Source organism: Rattus norvegicus, chromosome 18 (genome assembly GCF_021556685.1).
Source record: "Rattus norvegicus strain SHRSP/BbbUtx chromosome 18, alternate assembly SHRSP_T2T, whole genome shotgun sequence".
Classification (NCBI taxonomy): Eukaryota; Metazoa; Chordata; class Mammalia; order Rodentia; family Muridae; genus Rattus; species Rattus norvegicus.
Genome location: NC_141551.1, coordinates 26,500,995 through 26,520,130, shown reverse-complemented (window position 1 = coordinate 26,520,130; position 19,136 = coordinate 26,500,995). Strand labels below are relative to the sequence as shown.

General features: G+C 47.9%; 2 protein-coding genes and 1 long non-coding RNA gene across 8 annotated transcripts in view; 1 reads left to right on the top strand and 2 right to left on the bottom strand.

Moving 5' to 3' along the window:
* Positions 1 to 1,075: 1,075 nt before the first annotated feature.
* Fam53c (family with sequence similarity 53, member C) lies at positions 1,076 to 15,066 on the bottom strand. Of its 4 annotated transcripts, none has more exons than XM_087593513.1 (5): positions 14,997 to 15,066; positions 11,285 to 11,493; positions 10,870 to 10,927; positions 5,760 to 6,544; positions 1,076 to 4,039 (listed from the first exon to the last, which is right to left on the bottom strand). In XM_087593513.1, the coding sequence occupies exons 2-5, from the start codon at positions 11,360 to 11,362 to the stop codon at positions 3,788 to 3,790; spliced, it is 1,173 nt and encodes a 390-aa protein (XP_087449639.1). In that variant the 5' UTR covers positions 11,363 to 11,493; positions 14,997 to 15,066; the 3' UTR covers positions 1,076 to 3,787. The 4 variants fall into 4 exon arrangements, with proteins under 4 accessions (XP_087449639.1, NP_001414345.1, XP_087449641.1 ...); NM_001427416.1 differs by lacking the exon at positions 14,997 to 15,066 and adding an exon at positions 14,544 to 14,585; XM_087593515.1 differs by lacking the exon at positions 10,870 to 10,927.
* Positions 13,948 to 15,675, top strand: LOC108348765 (uncharacterized). Its single transcript, XR_015642853.1, has 3 exons — positions 13,948 to 14,077; positions 14,831 to 14,894; positions 15,477 to 15,675. It is a non-coding gene; the product is annotated as an uncharacterized LOC108348765 (long non-coding RNA).
* Slbpl (stem-loop binding protein like) overlaps positions 15,672 to 19,136 on the bottom strand; it is a 7,633-nt gene continuing 4,168 nt past the window's right edge. Inside the window, exons 4-7 of one of the 3 annotated variants that reach the window (NM_001270416.3) lie at positions 18,995 to 19,099; positions 17,768 to 17,920; positions 17,520 to 17,640; positions 15,672 to 15,903 (exon numbers count right to left, since the gene is read on the bottom strand). In NM_001270416.3, the coding sequence (NP_001257345.2) occupies positions 15,838 to 15,903; positions 17,520 to 17,640; positions 17,768 to 17,920; positions 18,995 to 19,099 (445 nt within the window). In that variant the 3' untranslated portion in view covers positions 15,672 to 15,837. The remainder of the gene's footprint in view (positions 15,904 to 17,519; positions 17,641 to 17,767; positions 17,921 to 18,994; positions 19,100 to 19,136) is intronic. The other 2 variants (NM_001437345.1, XM_087591996.1) reach the window with 2 other exon arrangements.

Here is a 19,136-nt window from a genome sequence, read left to right as displayed (position 1 = left end):
TTTGTACACACACACACACACACACACACACACACACACACACACACTCCCAAAGAAAAAAATTAAAAAACCAACTATAAAGCTAAAAGTAAAAAAGAACAGGGGCATGTCCATCTCGTTTTGTTCAGATTTTCCCCCTTGCTCAGGCGAAGATGAGATAGAACAGTCGTAAAGAATAAAAAGGCTGTAATCGATGCTTTTTTAACCCTGTAAGTTCATCTCCCAAACCCCTCCTCCTTTGTTTCCAGGGCAAGAGGCAACTCCCACTCTAGGGTATATTTTCATCCAAAGGTTCCTGCACCAGGTCGCAAGGTCAACTGTGCCCTGCACACTTCATTGGTATTGCAAGATGAGTACCGTAAATGTGAAGCAGGAAGGTAAGCTAAGCACCTTGTCTCCTCCTACAGCCTTAGTAAGAAAGGCAGAGGCCCTTGCTTGGCTGAGCTCTATTTCATCCATACACATTAGGAAACTGTTAAAATACGAAGGGTGGACTAGGAAAGGTGAGGCAAGGCTGCAGCAACTCTTTCAGGCAACAATACAAGCATGAAGAAGGGTGTCTTTTTCTAGGACCAAAGAGCTTTGCAAACAGGAGTAAGAGGGAGAAGTCACTCACCCAGGTCTTTGCAATCTGAATTCTATGACTAAATCCCCATTCTCTCCAGCATATAGCATGTGAAGAGACTTTCCCTTTCTCATCCAAAGCCTATGAATCAGCCCAGTCAGGTTTCCCACTGCTCCATGAGGCCTATCTCAGGGAATTGGAATGTATTAGTACTTGACTCTTAACTAGCTGGAAAAGGGAATGATGATGTCCAAAGAGACAATGTATGTGTGAGGAAAATAGGGACCAAGGCTTATTGACAGAATCCCAGGCAACAGGGGCTGATCAGTGACCAGTGGTCTAGTGACCAGACTACTGCCCTTTTGGAAAGGCCTGGCCTTTAAAGGGATTGGGAAGTTAAGTGACCTTCACTGTTTCTTCCTCTCCCTCTTGTGTGTGTGTTTGTATGTGTGTGAGCTTGTGCACGTACGTATGCACACATAAGGGAAAAAGACACTATAGTACACAAGGTTGCTTGGGAAAATGGATTATTCTAATAAAACTTTATTTTTTTCAAACACAGCCACAGAGGCAGAACCTCATGTTTTAACACACACAGACTTATGGATTTTTTAATATAAAACAAAGTTTACGAAAAAATTTTTCCACTTTTTGTTTCTGTAATCCCATGAGCACAGGGACTTTGGCAGCAGGTGGGAATGAAGGGCAGCGGGAGCTGCCACCGGGCACACCGGGCACAGGAGGAGAGCATCAGCCTGGGAGTGGCTTCACTCACACACGCAGTAATACTCACCTGCTGGCCAGCCACGCCACACACGCAGCACAGATGCAGACATCACAGAGCATCAGCCACAAGCCCAGGAGGTGTGCTCCACTCTGGGTGAGCCCACCATGGGAACCCAAATGATGAGACTGGCTAACGTAGAGGGAGGCTGCTTGCTTTACAAAAGAAGCAATCATAGGCTGCTTTTACATGGTCAGCAGTCCAAATGCATTAAAAAATAGCGTTTGGTTTACACAGAACTGTTGGAACAGATCTACTGTGTAAAACAAATGATTCACGTCTTGAAAAGGCTTGTTCCAGGGCCAAAGGCATTTAAACTGGGAAGCAAGATGATAGTTCTGCCGAGTTTAACATTCCAGACTTAAAGTAATGGAATTAAAATATGACAATTGTAGGCCTCCTTCCCTAAGGGTGGTGACCTAAGGGCTTTGGGAGAGCCAGGGTGGAGGCAGAATCACTGCCGTCACTTAAACTTAGGGCCTGCAGAGACCCCACTGGCACTGCCAGTGACCTACTGGAGGCTGACACTGTCATCTGCAGCAGAGAACCCAGGGATGAGGATGCCCCAGGTGGAAAGGAAGCTGGCACCAGGGAAATTATGGACCAAAGAGGGAGAACCAGGGAAAGATGAAACCTACAATAACTCCTGGGCTCAGTTTCCCTGGGTTCTCAGGAGTCTCTCTTAGGCCCTTAGAGACCGGTAGCCCAGTGGTAAGACGTGGTAACTAGCCAGGAGATAGGGAGGAGCCTTGGAAAGGTAGAACCTCTGAGGGCCACAGGTTTAAGAAGACATGGCTACCTCCCCTGAAGTGGAGGCAAAGAGTCTGAAGCCTCAACAGCATTCCTATTAACATGTGGGAGACATTACACATCAGGCTCAATTCCACAAAGAAGAAAGAACATGACCTTGGTTGTCTTCTGTAACATTAGAAACTGGGCCTTAAAACACCATTGAAATTGAACAGAAATATGCCCTTACTACAATAAATGGGAAGGGCAGGTCCAATTTCGTTATACAGGGCATTCTACACAAAGCCTCAAAGACTGCAGGAGTGGCAGCTTCTACATGCATGCCCACAGGTGCCAACCTTATGAATGTATCTGCAATCTTTAAGTCCATCACCCTAGCCACTGGGATCTGCTGCACTGGCTGAAGTTGTGGGTAAGAAACAAAAAAAGAAATTCAATCCAACAACAACAAACTCCCAGCTGCTTCCCATAGCCTTTGCTTTATACATCCCCAGCCAATCCCTCAGTGAGCCCCAGCCTCTCTGTGGTCTCTCAGGGCCAATTAGAGGCAAATAAACATTTCCTGGCAAGAGTGGAAGACAAGCAAACTATTAAATGCTGAACACCCTTCCTCTTTTTCAAGCAGATCAGAAAGAGACTGGGCCTAGATCTTGCAAGAATAAGTTTCCCCACAGCCAGATTCCAAAAGGCAGTGCCGGGGTGGCCTCTCCTGCTGCTGGTCTGCCTCAACATATTCTGGAGATCAACTTTTGTCTCTGACTTGTAAGATCAGAAAAGGAAAGGTCCACTTGGTGAAGGAAAGAGAGCTGGAGCTCCTCAGTCTGCCTCAGTTGTACATCTGTTGGCACCTTCTCAGAGAACAAGAGAGGCAGGCTGCATACAGCTTAGAAAAGCTGATGAAAACAGTAAGTGTGGTGGCTGCCTCACAAGTCCTCAATATGAGATTCATCTAGGGGAGGAGGGCGGGACTTAAGAAAAGACCATTAGCTGAAATCACAGTACTCAAAAGATTCTGCTAGCTAGACCCCAGAGCAGAGTCATGTGCAGAGCAGTGACACTATGAACTTCGAAGCCAGCCTCCAGAGCTATTAAGACCCAAAAGAAAAAAAAAAAAGCTCTCTCTTCATGACACCTTGAACAAGCCCCATGTTATAGTAAGAAAACAAGAAACCAAGATTCTTGGGGCATCCTGATGCTCTGCTGTTAAAGGAGCAACTGCCTTCCTCCCCTAAGGCTACACAAACACACCTTTCCTCAAGTACACAGCCATGCACACACACACACACTCACACAATTTCTCCAAGGAGGCTGACTGAACCCCCCACCCTGGCCAAATTCTAAGACACAAGTGCCCTTTGAAGCAAAGGGGCTAGTGAAATTCCCCGAGCTGGGGTCAGCAGACCCCTTCCTTCCCTGCCCATCGCTCTCAGTGGCAGGGATACTCACACTCAGGGCCGCCATGGGGAGGGTCTGCTCTGGGGCTGTCCCTCCCGCCACCAGCTCCGTTTATCTTGTCCCGGCCAGTCTCTTGGCATGGTCGAGTTTGCTGGAGCAGGAAGACTTGGGCTGCCCTGAGTCGGAGCCCTCCACTCATCCCCTTTCCCAGGCTGGGCCCTCAGCCTTGGGGCCTTCACATGTGTTAGTAGCCATTAGACAGTCTGCTCGGCCCAGGAAGCAGCCTCTCCCTTTTAGTTTTCTTCAATCAGATTCAGGTCCAGGTCCCCAAAGTCCTGCTGGCACACTGTCCGCTTGTCCTGCCGTCCCCACCGCACAGACCCTTCTTCCTCCTCTTCGCTTTCGCTCAGCACCTGGGATGAACCCTCAACGGGACTGCAGGAAGCAGAGAGAGGTGGGGGACTACAGGCCATGAACCACGGTGGAGAGACGCTGCTGCCTTCTCGGGCTGTTTCTTGGAGACAGAGACCTCCTGAGTATGGTTTCTGTCAACAAAGTTAAAACAAAGAGAGTAATTTCCCAAAGTAACTTAAATTTTAAAAAAACAAAAACCAACTTAGATTTTCTACTTCCTGTGTATCTGTGTTCTGCCTACATACGTGTGCTCCACACACTTGCAGCGAGCAGTGGAGGGCATGATCCTCTGGACCTGGACTTAGCCACTATGTAGGTGCTGGGAAGCAAATTCAGGTTCTCTGGAAGCGCAGCCTATGCTCTTACCACTGAGCCACCTCTCCTGGCCTTCCAAAACGTAAAGTCTCTCAGTTACACTTGAAATTCTAGGTTTTAGAGTAAGGTTCCAAATCATAAAATTTGGAACATTTAGTATACATGTACATTCTCTGGGGAAAGAACCCCAGTTCCACCTTTTTGTTTTGTTTTTAAAGATTTATTATATGTAAGTACACTGTAGCTGTCTTCAGACACACCGGAAGAGGGCATCAGATCCCATTACAGATGGTTGTGAGCCACCATGTGGTTGCTGGGATTTGAACTCAGGACCCAGGATTTGAAGAGCAGTCAGCGTTCTTAACCACTGAGCCACCTCTCCAGCCCTTACATTGTTTTTTTTTTTTGGAGCTGGGGACCGAACCCAGGGCCTTGCGCTTGCTAGGCAATCGCTCTACCACTGAGCTAAATCCCCAACCCCCTTACATCGGTTATTAAGGCAGGGTTTCTCTCTGTAGCCTCAGCTGTCCTGGGACTTGCTCTGTACGCCAGGCTGGTCTCAAACTTACAGATATCCGCCTGCCTCTGCCTCCCTGAGCAGAATTTAAAAGGCCTGTATCACCACCTCCTGGCCCAGTTTCCAGCACCTGTGAGGTAGAGGCAGGCAGATCTGCAAGTTTAAGGGCAGTCTGCCTACATAGTGCATTTTGGGTCAGCTAGGACTGTAACTATGAGACCCTGTCTCGAAAAAGCAAACCAAAGCAACAAAGTACAGTTCCAGAAACTTTACGCAGCGGAGCATGCGTAAAGACACAGGCTCACTTACAAGCGCCACAGAAAAAGAAAAGGGCTGAGAGTGACATCTCAACTGAAATATCTGAAATCTCATAGTTTAGGAGGCTGAAGCCAGCCTGGGCTAAATAGAAGGACCTTATCCAACAACACAACAAACAGCAGCAAACCCCTCCTTTATCAGCTCCAGCGTGGCAACACCACCATCGGCCACTCTGTCTGCCAGTGCCCAAGCAGACTCAGGTACATAGACTTTGCCGGGAATGATTCCTGAATGGATACTAACTGAACAAATTCCCAGAGCCCTATGACCAAGGGAGAAGTGGGCAAGTGCGTCCACAGCAACTGCTGTTCTCAGCTTCGGGCTTCAGGAAAGTGCCTGCGAACTCATTTAAGCTCCCAAAGGCTTACCTGAGGCAGGGACGCCAGGAAGGGAGCAAAACCAGCCCTGAGCACACAGGGTAGGCACTGAGGACGGGAATTCTGTGGCTTAGACTTCTTAGAGAGAAGGCAAAGAGCCTCTGGCAGGACAATTAGGGATCCCTGTGTGAAGGTTAATGCCTCAGCCTAGTTTTTTTAGAACACCAAGGACTAACCTGACAGGGCAGAGACATTAAAGGCTAAAATCCAATAGTTCAGGACGGTTTTCTTGTATAACTCTGGACAGAAGGGTTCCCAGGGAGGCCTTGCCAGAAGGTACGGAACTAGGAGATGTTTAAACCGTTTCTGGTCTACCAGTCCCACCTGATTCATCTTGTCAAAATCCAAGGAAGGCCGCAGGCGCCTAGAGTCCTCCTCATGACGCCGCTTGACACCAGTTTTGCGGGCATCCAGATCACAAGGCTGTGAGCGGCTTCGGGGAAGGTTGCGGAGACCTCGGGGTCTCCAGGGCAGCTCTGGGGAGGATGCAGGGGAGCTCCGGGCAGAGGGCAGGAAGCGGCTTGCCTGTGGGCCCAGGCTGGGTGACAGGGAGAAGCGGCGCTGGGGTGGGCAGGGTGACAGGGACTCGCCATCACTCTCCCAAGAACCACTCTGAGGGGAGGTGGCGCAGGGTTGAGAGGAATCTTGGGCCAGGGCCAGGCTGAAGAAAGGAGGGCTGTAGGGTCTGTGGGCGGGGGCACACTGAGAAGAGGCACTGGGAGCTTGTAGGAACCTGAGGCTGGAGACCCGCTTCGGAGGGCTCTGGTGAGGCACCTGCGGCCCACCCCCTCCAGCATTGCCCCGGTGCTTGATGGGAGTCCACAGCTTGGAGGGGGCGGGCCGCCACACTGGCTGCCAGCGAGACAGGTCCACAGGCACCGAGAGTGAGCGGCAGTGCCTCTTGGATGGAGGGGCAGGGGGCACAGGAAGCTTCTCTGGGTCTGGGGGTTCAGGGCTCAGTACTTGGGAGAGGGGCTGCTCCTGTGGGGAGTTTCCCCGACTGGGTGGTCTGAGGTGCAGGCTTAGGCCTGAGGGATGGTAGCTGAAGTTGAGGCTGTCCTGGAACTCAGCACAGGAACAGTGGGGCAGGCCCCTCCAGGAAGCACCTTCTGAAAGGCATTCATAATGAAAAGTGTTACCGGCTAACACGTTATAAGATCTTCTGTGCCACAGAATGTTTCACAAACGTCTCCATGAGGGACGTATTATGATTGTGCTTGTCCAAGGTTAAGAGGCACAGCTATTAAAGGAACAAAACAGGCTCTCAACTATGCTACCCTCATCCCAAGGAACCCAACTGGCACAAAGAACGTTTATACACTGTCTGTCAAAAATGCAATCAAGAAACCTGTATAATCCCAGCACTTGGGAGGCAGAGGCAGTGGAGCTCTTGAATTCTGGGCCAGCCTGGTCTACAGAGTGAGTTCCAGGACAGTTCAGATTATACTGAGAAACACTGACCCAAAACAAACCAACCAACCTGTTTGTCTGTGTCTATTCCCACTTACCCCCCTCCCTGCCCCCAATGTCCTAGTCAACCTACAACCTAACCTTCCCCCTCCCAGCCTGCATTCTGAAAAGCAGGCCCATGTTCTCCTCCTCTGGCCCTTTCCCCTCTCCTGTGTCTCTAGGGTAAGGCGGGCAGCGCTGTCTGGAGAGGTGATCGAGCGAGTAAGAAAGGCAAGGGGCTGTTTGTGGGTCTGATGGCAGAGTGTGTGCTTGAGAAACCCTGAGACTCTGGCTGTGCAGACTCGGGTTCCCATCTCCTTAGGACTTCATTATACATTTTTGAAAATTATTTTTTTGAGACTATATATTACTATATAACCCTTGTTGCCTTAAAACTTACTATTCAAACCAGGCTGGCCCTGAACTTAAGAGATCTACCTTACTTCTGCCTCCCAAGGGCTGGGATTAAAGGTGTGCACCACACTGCCTGGCTTGAGGCCTTCTTTTTTTTTTTTTGGTTCTTTTTTTCGGAGCTGGGGACCGAACCTAGGGCCTTGCGCTTCCTAGGTAAGTGCTCTACCACTGAGCTAAATCCCCAGCCCCTTGAGGCCTTCTTTTAGCCAAACTTGGAGGACAAAGCCAGGCAGGGCTGAGGCCTATGATCCAGGAATCCAGAGATGAAGGTAAAAAAATGAGTTCACAGGACTTGTAAACTACAGACTGAATTAAGGCCAACCTGGGCTACATAAATAACACGAGGCAAACTCCCTGTGCCTGCCAAAGGTAAGGAAAACAAAAGGAAAAGAAAAGGGCCTAAAGGGAGGGTTGGGCTTTACTGCACTCTGACCAGAACTGCAGCTTTTGGAGTATGTGTGAATATTTTTATTCACGTGTGTGTACATGTTCATGTGGGTATGGACAAGAGCCCACGCATGTTGAGCCAGAGGTCAACATCTGATGTCTCTCGCTCAATCACTGTCTACCTCGTTTTATTTTTCACATTACATTTATTTTTTGGTATATGCACACGTTACATGTACTAACGTCACAATAATGTATGTGAAGGTCAGACGGCAACTTGGGGAAATGCCTCCAGGTGGGTCCTATAGATGAAAGTGAGGTCACCAAGCGCTTTAGAACATCCTGCCTGCTCCTTTTTTCTTTTTGAGATAGAGACTCTCACTGGACCTGTTGCTCATCAATCTGGGTAGGCTGACTGGCCAACCTTAAGGTGCTAGAATTACAGACTCTGCCACCATATCTGGCTTTTATGTGGATGTTGGGGACCCACACAAATTCAAGTGCTTACAATACAAGCACTTTACCAACTGAGACACCTTCCCAGTCTCCCCATATGGTGACCTTCTTTGAGACAGGGTCACATACAATCCAAACCAACCTCAAATTTGCTTTATAGCCTCTACTCCCTCTACCTCTCAAGAGTGGCTTCAACCTCTTGCCTCCACATTCCCACACAAGACTGATTTAGGGAAAATAGTGAACTAGTTTCTAGGTTCTTTCAAGAATTCTCTAGAAAAAGCACAAATCAAAGTAATAAGTGAAACTTGATGGCTGAAGTACGTGGTCAACAGCTGCTCACCTTACTAACCTTCCTAAGGCAGGGATCATGGATCCTCATGACATAACACCTGGCTGTCAACAAGTGCTTCGGAGACAGAGCAACCGTGGTGGCATCTGCCCGCTCGCCTCCCTTGCCAGGTGCCCAGGAAAGGGTTGTGCAGAAGCCCCACAACAGAGGCTGAGATATGTCTTAGGTATGCTCACAACCACAGGCCTTGGATTAATTCATAATCAAGGACCTGACATTTCAGATATATTTTCACATATCAAAAATGACCCAGGGAAAGTTATTCTCTGCAGTTCTGAAGAAATGGCGAGGCAGATGACAACCCTCATGTGAAAGCATGAGGTGCAGAGTTTGGATTCACTAAAGGTCTCCGTAAAGAATAGAAAATGTGTCTGTAAGGTGGAGACAGGAGGCTCACAGCCCTGCTGACTGCTAGCCTCCCTCCAGGGTCAATCAAGACTGCCTCATAGGAATAAGGTGAGGGATGGAGCAGACCATCTGGAGTGCTGCTCTGGCTTCTGTGCTTGCTCTGTATCTATACATATACATGCATTAAGAGGGAGGTAAGTAAACAACGCAGAGCCACAGTGCACTAAACTTGAATGAAACACAGACTAGTAAAAAACTTTCTGCCAAAAAATAAATAATGAAGATAGACTCATATTCGCTTCTACTTGTATATAAATACCCAGGGGCTAGCGATGCTAAGTTTGATGACCCAAGTTCATCCCTGAGGCATACACAGTAGAAGGAAAGAACCAACCTGACCCCACAGGCCATGGTACACACATGCCTGGCCCCTCTATAACTTTAAAAACTAGAAAACTCTAAGCTAGGCCTGGTGGCATCGAGTTGTAATCCCACAGGCCAATGCAGGTGGTTACGAATTCAAAACCAGTCTGCAAAATTAAAAACAAAACCAAACCCTATTTCAAAATAAAAAAGTAAGCCAGGCACATGGGCTCACGCCTATAATCCCCGTCCTCAGGAGGCAGAGGCAGAAGATTGGGAATTCAATGCCAGCCTCAAGTACACAGCAAGTTCAAAACGAGGTAAGGCGAGCTGGAGATGCAGTCCTGTCATAGGGCCTTGCTCGGGATGTCTTAGTCCTAGGTTCAATCTCAAGTGCTACCAAAAAAGAAAAGAATTCTCCTTGGATCTGTTTAAGAGACCAGTTAACAGAGCCTAGGCAAGAAGTCTCAACAGGTAGATATCCTTGCTGTGAAGGCCAATCATTTCACTTAGATCCCCAATCCCTAGTAGCTACACAGTATTAAGAGAGAAAACCTGACTCCACAGGCTGTCCTCTCACCTCGGCATGCAGATTCCACATCTGAGCACATACACAGCTTGTCCACCCCACCCCACCAATGTAAAAATAAGAAAGAAATGTATAGGTCAACAAGATGGCCCGAGGGGAGAATTCTTCAGCCAAGTCTAATGACCTGAGTTCAATCATCCCTGGGACCCACATGGTGGGAGAGAACTGACTCCTACAAATTCTCCTCTGACCTCCACACACTGCAGCTCACCTGTGCATACGTTTTGTATAATAAATGTAAAAACAAAAAACTAGTAACAGGTGTTACCTCTCCATGCCACACACAGGTCTTAAGAGCCAAGGAAGGGCCTCATGGTGGCCAGATGTCCTTTCACCAAGCTACTGCTCTCAGAAGGCACTTTTAGGGAAGAGCTAGGAGCTAAGGGGACTGGAAACACAGGAGGGTGACCTTTGTCAACATGGTATTTTTGCTCTTTGTAAACTACATAAATGCATTACCTCCTCGAGCGAGTACATTAGGAAAGCTGAACTGTTCTGGTTCACACTGTAACCTAGCACTCAGTAGCAATACTGTCTAGAGTTCTAGGTTAGCCTGGGCTACAAGATCCTGTCTTAAATACAAAAGAACAAACTAACAAATGATTTTCCTACAGGACAATAGAAATAAATAGAACTCAGAAGTTGGCACTGACAAGAACAAAAGATTAAAAAAAAAAACAACAAAACAAAGCTGGTGGCCAGGCAGCGGTGATGTACCTTTAATCCCGGCACTTGAGAGGCAGAGCCAGCCTGCTCTACCATGCACGTTCTAAGACAGCCAAGGCTACACAGAGAAAATGCCATGAAAAACAAACAAAATAACCCAAGCTGCTGTGAAGGCTGGACACCTTCAATACTAACACACTGGAGGAGAGGCAGGGGATCTGTAGAACTCAAGGCCAACCTAGTCTACATAGTGAGAGCCTGTCTCTAAACGAAACAAAACAAAACAAAACAAAGACCACCAGAGAACTAGAGCTAGGCTCATCAGGTGTGGTCACTGAGAATCAACAGAAGACATGTGTGGACAGAAGCACAAACAAACATATAGTATATAGAAACCGCAGATTCCTTACCAGACACAAGCTGGAAAGGGTCCCCACAGTTGGGTATGTCTGCATGATCAGGCAAAGGCTGAGAGAGAGATCATCCATCATTATTTGGGTTCAAGACAAGGACATTTCTAGAGAGACCTCTTACATTCTTCCTATAAGTCATGGGCTACAAGGATTTAGACTTCTGTGTTGTTCTCTTCCTATAGTCTTCCCCAAGTTAGTGAGAAACAAGCCACACCTCAAACATCACAAAGCCCCTTTCACCCAAGTTTTAGTGTCCCTGCCCCCTTCCTTTTGGGCTGGGTTTTGAGCGGTTAGTAGGCTTTTCCACTACAAGCAGGTTTCATACAACACAGAACATGGGTAAAATTATAGCAACACACAGCCTCCAAAAAAGGGGGTTAGATGATGGAGCAGAAGAAATACTGGTCTTTACCAGACTGAGGCTGAAGCGTGTACATTTCAGCTCATCCAGCGTCTGCTTCTGTAGCTGCTCAGTGATCAGGGTTATCATGTTTCTGCCCAGGACTTGACTCGCACACTTGATGGATGTCTTCCCTGTGGTTCTTCTGGATCTCACTCATGAGCCACCTTCTGCCACTGCAGCACCATTGGGACCTCCCTCTCCAGTCATGCCTGCGGCGTCTGCCAATTACAGAGGGGTCAGCCCCCAAGTAACATTAGATGGAGAAGGCATGGCACACATACCACAGTGTTCCTATGCCAGGCCTCTGGCAGACATCGTTAATCGATCATAGTACTTTCCTGGTGAGCTTAAAGACAGCCTCAGAAACACTCTGAACTTGGCACTCTTGATATCCAGTAAAATAAACTGGAGTTGGCAAGCAAAGTGAAACCTACTTACCATTTCTAACCTGGCTTAAGTTCTGTTGTGTCTACCTAGAATATCAGCACCACCTAGAAAACGGCTCAAATGAGAGAGATGCCCAAATGGTTATTTCCACACTGAGTTAACACAATATTTTCTTTATCTTACAGCCAGAAGCCAAGAAAGAAACCCTTCTAAACCACATGGGTTTAGTACAGAGAGAGGAGCAAGGGCTGGGCTTTCAGTTTCAGATCAGGATAAAGAGGATTTTAAATGAACAGCTGATATATTGCTATTTCCCAGTAGATGCTGCTGGCTATTCTCTTATCCAATGAGAAAGAATGGTCAGGTAGTCAGATAGTTCCAATCACAATCACATTTCAACTCTACAGATATTAAAAACAACTCATGACTTCATCCAACCAAGTTTTTTTCTTTTCATGAACCCACTCGAAGACCATGGATATAATTAACAAAGATTCTTCCTTATGACTGAAGCAAACTGATTTTTTTTTTTTTGTTCTTTTTTTCAGAGCTGGGGACCGAACCCAGGGCCTTGCGCTTCCTAGGCAAACGCTCTACCACTGAGCTAAATCCCCAACCCGCAAACTGATTTTTAATCTGAGCAGCTTCTAAACCCCAATTACCTACCTAAGGGACTTTTGCTTTGTTCAAAGAGGGAAGCAGAGGGGAGGTTAACAATGTCTTTTCTACCTCTTCCCATAAATGACCAACAGGCAAGACCAGAGTATATGGAGCATTAACTGGTATAGAAAACAATCAACTAAGACAGCTAACTCTTGAGCAGACGCCTGTAATCCCAGCACCTGGGCAGTGAAAACAGGAACCTAACAGTTCTTGAAGGCCAGTCCGGAAAGAAAATGCTGCTACCTTCACCGAGTCTTAATCCACTCTGCTCAGGCAATTTTGACTAAGCACATAACGTTCCTGCTTGCCCATACATAAAATGGGTATAACGATCTTACTCTATCACAGGAATGAGGCCACATGAAATATCAAAATAGCTTACCAACTGGCCTATATAAAATAGTTCACACAGACTGTTGTTTCTTATCTCTCCCTTTGCTGTTCTTCAAAGCCTTGGTATGCCTAAAGAGGTGGTATCACTACAATGACGAAAGCTATGTGGCTCTCTCTGGCCAGATGCCAACCTCCTTCACTTGCTCACTGAGTTGGAGCCTAAGGGCTCTTCCTCCTGTGACCTTTTGGAGAAGCCCACCCCTTGCAAAAAAAAAAAAAAAAAGAAAGAAAAAGAAAAAGAAAAAGAAAAAAAAGAAAAAAGAGGGTATCAGAAGAACATGACAGAGAAGAGCTAAGTTCCTTATGATGCATATGGCGTTCTTTGGAAGAAAGGCGCAGACGTCAATCATCACTATAGTTAACTATCGTTTCCACACATAATTATTACTACCACTCCGAACAAAGTTCCAGCTTCCTGAGAACTCCCTTCAGCTGCTTCCCCTGTGCTGTGCTCTGGTGGGAGAAGCAAAGAAGCTTGAATCACTTCTACTCCTATTTTCTAACTCTGCCCTCAAAAAACCAACAAGAAGGGAACTAAGTGGAGAATTTACCCTAGAGAGACCCCAGGCTCTAAGCTGACCAGCCATGAGGAGCAGGGAGAGAAAAAACTTTCAATCTTTTCATGAGGCATTTGGACAAACAGCAAACTCCCAGCCCTCTCCAGGAGCAGCTGAAGAGGGTGATTTTCTATTTTTCTGCATTTTAATTGTTGGGATGTGGCCACACACAGCGGTAATTGGAACAATGCAACTACCACCACGCAACTGATACTCTCAGCCTGGGTTTCCTAAAACAGGCCAGGCTGAGAGGGGCAACAGAACGGAAGCCATAAGGAATCAAACCAGGACACAAAAGAAGGCAAACCAGCTCTGCAAGGGGCCTCCTCTTTCTCAAGCAGACATTTAGAAAAGTGTGAGAAACCCTCTCTGGCGGCCTTCCTTCCCCTTCCATTTTGTGTATCGGAGAGGTAGACAGCTCTCAACATTTCACTAAACAAGTTAAAACTTCTCAGCTGAATGTTACTGGCACAAGGCTCAACCCTTCACTGAGCAAGCAGGCCGCTCGGCCCTCCCAGTAACCCCACCAGGCCTAACTCTCAGCCCAGGATCTCCCTCCACCACAACCCCCTAAGATAACGACTAGACACCCCCCCCCAATCCTATTGGATGGAAGCAACCCCTGACACTTGCGTTTCAGATATTTAGGTTGTGTTGAAACCTGGACAACCTAAGATCCAGTCAGGCCAGGGGAAAAAGAAAGTCACAAATCCCCTGGGGGCATTCCCCCAGGTCTCCAGGTCCCACACCTCTGGGAGAAACTGAAGGAAAACATAAGCGAGGCAGGGAGATGCAAGAAACGGTAAGTGGGTATTAGAATGCTCTTCTTCCATATGGTTCTAGTGAAGATAGGGGTGACAAGTGGGGTGCACCCATCCCCCCACCACGACGAAAAAGCAAACGACTAGGCTCCCTCTAATCTTCAACCTCTCCCTCTGTTGCCCTGCCTGTCCCCGCGGGGTGGGGCATGGGGCATCTACTGGCCCCCGGGGGGGCACTCCAGGGTTTGCTCAGAGAGACTGTCGCTCTCCTGTATCCATTCTGGTTTCCTCATCTGACCGCGGGAAGCGAACTCAGGACGCAGGGGATGGGAAGGGTCTGGGACATGCACTCTGCCACCCCCTCCCCCACCGGGTCCCGTGCTCTCCCGCCGAGGCGGCCTGCAAGGCTCCGCCGCACTAGCGGCTGGACTGGGGGAGGGGAGAGAGGGAGGGACGGTCGCGGTGCCCGCCCCGAGGCCCCAGCACCACCTGCCCTCCGCTACCTACCGCGGCTCTTACAGCTCCCTGGGCCGCGGCCGGAGCAGCTCTGAGCGCTCCGTTCGCCCCACGGTGCCCTTAAAAGGCGCTGGCAAGAACCAACCGGTCTTTGAGGAGAGTCGAGGGGGTCGCGTCTAATCGCAGAATCCCCCGGAACCTCCCGAAGAGGCCCGAGCCCTACGTGGTGTCTCGCGCAACCTTTCTCAGTAGAGTGCTGTCGGAAAGAAGCCTAGAGCTGTGGTTTGGGAACCGGATGGTTTCCTCACTAACTATTCCCCCCCTCCAAAATATCGTAGAAAGTGGACGGGCCCAGTTGGAAGCACATCACGAAGCCCATAGGGGAAGCCATGTCGGATAAAGGTAAACAAAGCCATTGTCCACTTCTTCCATTACACCATCCTCCCAGCTGAACTGTCTGACTCAACTCAGGCCACAAAACAGTATTAGCCACAGTCTTCTCACCTGGGCTCCTGTCCCTTTCGATACAGCCACCTTTCTGTAAGCATCCCCCCACCTTCCCCCGGCAAGGACTGATCCTCGGCGTGAAGGCTGCTGGGAAATGTAGTCCAAGCGCCGGTCAGGGCCTGCTCTGAGTCCCCGAGCCCCTCTTCTAGCTGCCTGATCTGCTGGAGCTTTTATAAACCTGAGATTTATAACGGTTGCGGAGCTGTGTCCCCTTGCTCGATAATTTGTTCTCAAAACACTTTGTAAAGCTGAGGCGGGCCTGAAGCTGTTCACTCCCTCCCTTCCCTATCCTCCTTATGCCCCCCCCCCAAGCAGGATGAGGTAATGGGATTGTGATTATGACATCATAGGTGGTTCAGTTGCGGGGTGTATAGGGGGTGGAGCAGGATGATTATGGCTGGACCACTTAAAGACAGAGGGAGGGAGGAAGCTGACATATGAGGAACCGATGTCAACAGTACTGTATTTCCTCTCCAGGAACTGGAAACCACCTTTTTATTAAGTTTACACCACTATTACCACCTCCCACCTCAGCCAAAGTTTTAAGTCCTTTTTCAATAGCCTGAATGTTGATGTAAGTAGAGAAGAAAGCCCATAGAGGTTCCTGCTCTTCGGTAAATTGGAGGTCTCAGCTGAGAAAAAAAGTTTTCAATAAATGCTTTCATGCGCAGATGGAGTTTTAGATTTCTTTTTTAATCGGTTAAAGTGGTAATTAAAAAAAAAGTAATTCCAGTCATTTCATTATTATACAGTTGTAGCAGCAAATCCCTAAAAATAAAGTGTTCGCTGTGAATGCTTTGAATCCCCCCTTGTCTGGGATAGGTAAACAGCAGCAGACTTAGTGATGGAGAAGTTCATCTTTGAGCTGGGGAGGGCAGGAAGCAGGAACCTTCAAGTATGCAAACTGAAAAAGAAGAGTAAAAAAAAAATCATTAAAAAGTTGAGGTGGGAAGCCAGGGGCAGCGGTACACATCTAAAATTCCAGTACTTAAGAGGCAAAGGCAAGAAGGCTGCGTCTGCTTCCAGGCCAGCCAGTCAGCATTTCAACTGCAGAGGCCAGAAAAGGGTTACACAGTGAAACAAACAACAAACAGACATCTGTGGAGATTAATTTTGCTCTGCATATTTTCCTTTGACAAAGAGTAAAGGAGACATGGTTCCTGCAACTGCAAGGAGCTACATTCTTTGTTTGCTTATCTTTGAGACCGGATCTCATTTAACTCTGGCTGGTCTCAATCCTACTATGTAACTAGAGACGTCCCTAAACTCTGTTCTTCCTGCCTCAGCCTCCTAGGTCCTGGGATTATAGACAAGAATTACCATGTCTACTTGCACTATATGCTTTAAGTAAACATATATATTACCGTTCTCCTTTCAATTACCAGATGGAAACTGTCAATAACAAACCCTCTGAAAGGTTAAATAACTGCCCAAGTGGTAGGTAAAGATATATCAAAACTGAGGACTCTTAACCCCTTGGTTTGGTGGGGTTTTGTTTGTTTGTTTGTTTGTTATGAGACAGGCTCTCATGTGAACCCCGGCTGTCCTGAAACTTACTAACTATATAGATCAGGCTAGCTTTCTGGTCCCTGAGCTCCTGACTCTGTCTCCCCAGTGCTGAGATTATGGGCACAGGTCACATTGTTCCCTTCTTAGTACTAACCATGCTTACTAAAGTTAAATGGCTGTGTGAAAGTTAAGTTGGCATTGGCTTATTTGCCAAACACTGAAAGAAACTGAGTCAGGCTTTTTGGTTCAAAATTCTAATCCCAACACTTGAGACACTGAAGGAGGATTGCCAAGGCTCAAGGCCACCCTGGGTTGCACTGCACTCTAGGCCAGCCTGGACTACGGAGTAAGGTGCACTCTTACCCCCTCACTACCACCACCAAATAAAATAAAATAGAAAATAAATAAGGAAGGAAGGAAGGAAGGGAGGAAGGAAAGGAGGGAGACTAAAACAAGGGCAAGGATTGCTATAGCTCACTACTGCAAAAGAAAACCACTGCAAGTCATGTATGAGGACTCACTTGAAAGGCCCCAACTGTTTCCTGTGTGTACGATCTCAGACGGCCAACTGTACAGTACAACGCTGCCTGCCCATAGTTATGCCTCTCTTTATTTTCAAGGACGTTTTGGATTGCTTTGCTTTTTTTGTTGTTTGTTTGCTGGTCTTGTGTTTGTTTGGCAAACAGTTCTCATGTAGCTGAGGTTGTTGGCTTTAAACTCCTGATCCTGTTAACTTCTGTAATGAACTCTGGTTTTAATGGTTTATTAAAAATCAGCTTTAAATGACATAAATTAAACTCCTGCTCCTCTTGCTTTCACCGTCCGTCCCAGTATGGAACTTACAGGAGTGTACCACCACGCCCAGTTCCTTCATCTGTGGTGAAAAGAGATCAGACCCAGGGAGGCTATATAGCTCTGGCCCCATCTCCTTTGGACTATATCTTACTTGTGCCCTCACAGGCCAGACCCCATCTATTTTCCTGATCCAGTGGTTTTGTCAGAGGTCACTACCTGGGCCTCTTTCTCGCCTCTGTCCCAATTCTCTGAGGATTCTGGGTCCTGGGGCCAGTTATCCAGGAGATCATCTAAAGGAGCAGTATCCACTGGCCTTAGGAAGTTCCCTGCTGCCTTCCTAGAAGGGCAGCAGAAAGAGAATATACACTCATGCAGATACTGCCCCCTCCCTCCACCCAATAGTACAATCTAAATGTTTGCAGGGTGGACCACACCACTCATAGGAGCCGGATTAGTTAACACACCCTTCAGCCTGTCTGTCATGGAGAGGCTGGCTTGGGGGGTCCCAGGTATGCAGGGCTCTTCTCCACTGCCTGATCTGGGCATCCCAGGATCTGCGGCTGTACCTCCTGTTTTTGTTTGGTGTTTGAGGGTGAAAACCCGGCTGTCGCTGTGCCCTGACAAGGACAAATATAGGTCAGATTGAAGTCAAAGGAGAGGGAAGCTGCTCATTGCTTATCAGTGAGTCAGAAACCTAGACAGGATTAGCCAAGGACAGGACAACGCTTCACTCCAGCAAACACAATGAGCCAGGCCTGTTGGCACACAGCAAGGGCCCTGAGATGTTAGTCCTCAGAGAGAGAGTTTGAGGCCAGCTGAGGCTACAGGAGAGTAGGAGACATGAAGGAGAGGGTGGGCGGGGTCTTCTCCATTACACATTATCATTCACATGTAATGCCCACTTCAGCAGCAATTGTAATGACACGGAAGCTTATACTGGCCCTTGAGTAAAGATGATACCCAACTTTTGATACATTTCGTGTGTGTGTGTGTGTGTGTGTGTGTGTGTGTGTGTGTGTGTGTGTGTGTAGGGCATGAAAATAGAACAGGAACTACAGAGGAAGAAGGGGGGAGAGGTCTGAAGGGAGCAGAGGAGAGAATAAGAGATTATTGGAATGCATGGAAAATAGAAGAGGAGGGCTGAGATGCTCGGAGGACCTGGGTTTGATTCCCAGCACCCACACGGGAGTTCACAACTGTCTGTAGTTCCAGTTCCTGGGAATCTGACGTCCTCTTCTGGTCTCCTCAGGCACACACGTGGTGTATAGACGTACATGCCAGGGAAACCATAATGCATAAAAATGGAACATGGAGGCCAGCGAGATGGCTCAGGAGGTAAAAACATTTGCTAGGAAGACCTGACTGATGACCAAGTTTGATCCCCAGAAGAGCCTGTCCGGAAGTAAAGACCCCTTGACTTCCACGAGCATATCTGCACTCACACAACACACACACATTAAATGATTAAAAAGAGGGGCAAAGCAAAACAAAAACTTTAGGGGAAAAAAACATGGACAAGCTTTGAAAGTCTTCTGGGCTAAGACTTTCTACTTGAGAGAAATCTCAAATTTATTGGGGACCAGACTGCAGGAGAATCAGTCCCTCTGCACCCAGTTACCTTTCAGCACTTGACAATGTGCTACAGCCATTTGGTTGGCATCCTTGTTGTGACTGCCTCCAACTGCACTCACCTGGGGACCTGCTGCAGAAAGCTCTGGTACCCAGGTGTGCACTTGCCATAGTCTATCTGCTTCTGCCGCCGCCTCAGGACCACTTCATCTGTCTCAACTTCCCACCTACAGGGAGGTATACAGGGTGCCTCTCAAAGCACAT

Bases quoted from the DNA above. Each gene is read 5' to 3' on its own strand.
- Fam53c (XM_087593513.1), bottom strand. From the start codon at position 11,362: ATGATAACCCTGATCACTGAGCAGCTACAGAAGCAGACGCTGGATGAG. The intron at 10,928-11,284 runs GTAAAGACCAGT...TCTCTCTCTCAG, and splicing joins CACGCTTCAGCCTCAGTCTG to CCTTTGCCTGATCATGCAGA. The intron at 6,545-10,869 runs GTAAGGAATCTG...AATGCCTTTCAG, and splicing joins CCCTTTCCAGCTTGTGTCTG to AAGGTGCTTCCTGGAGGGGC.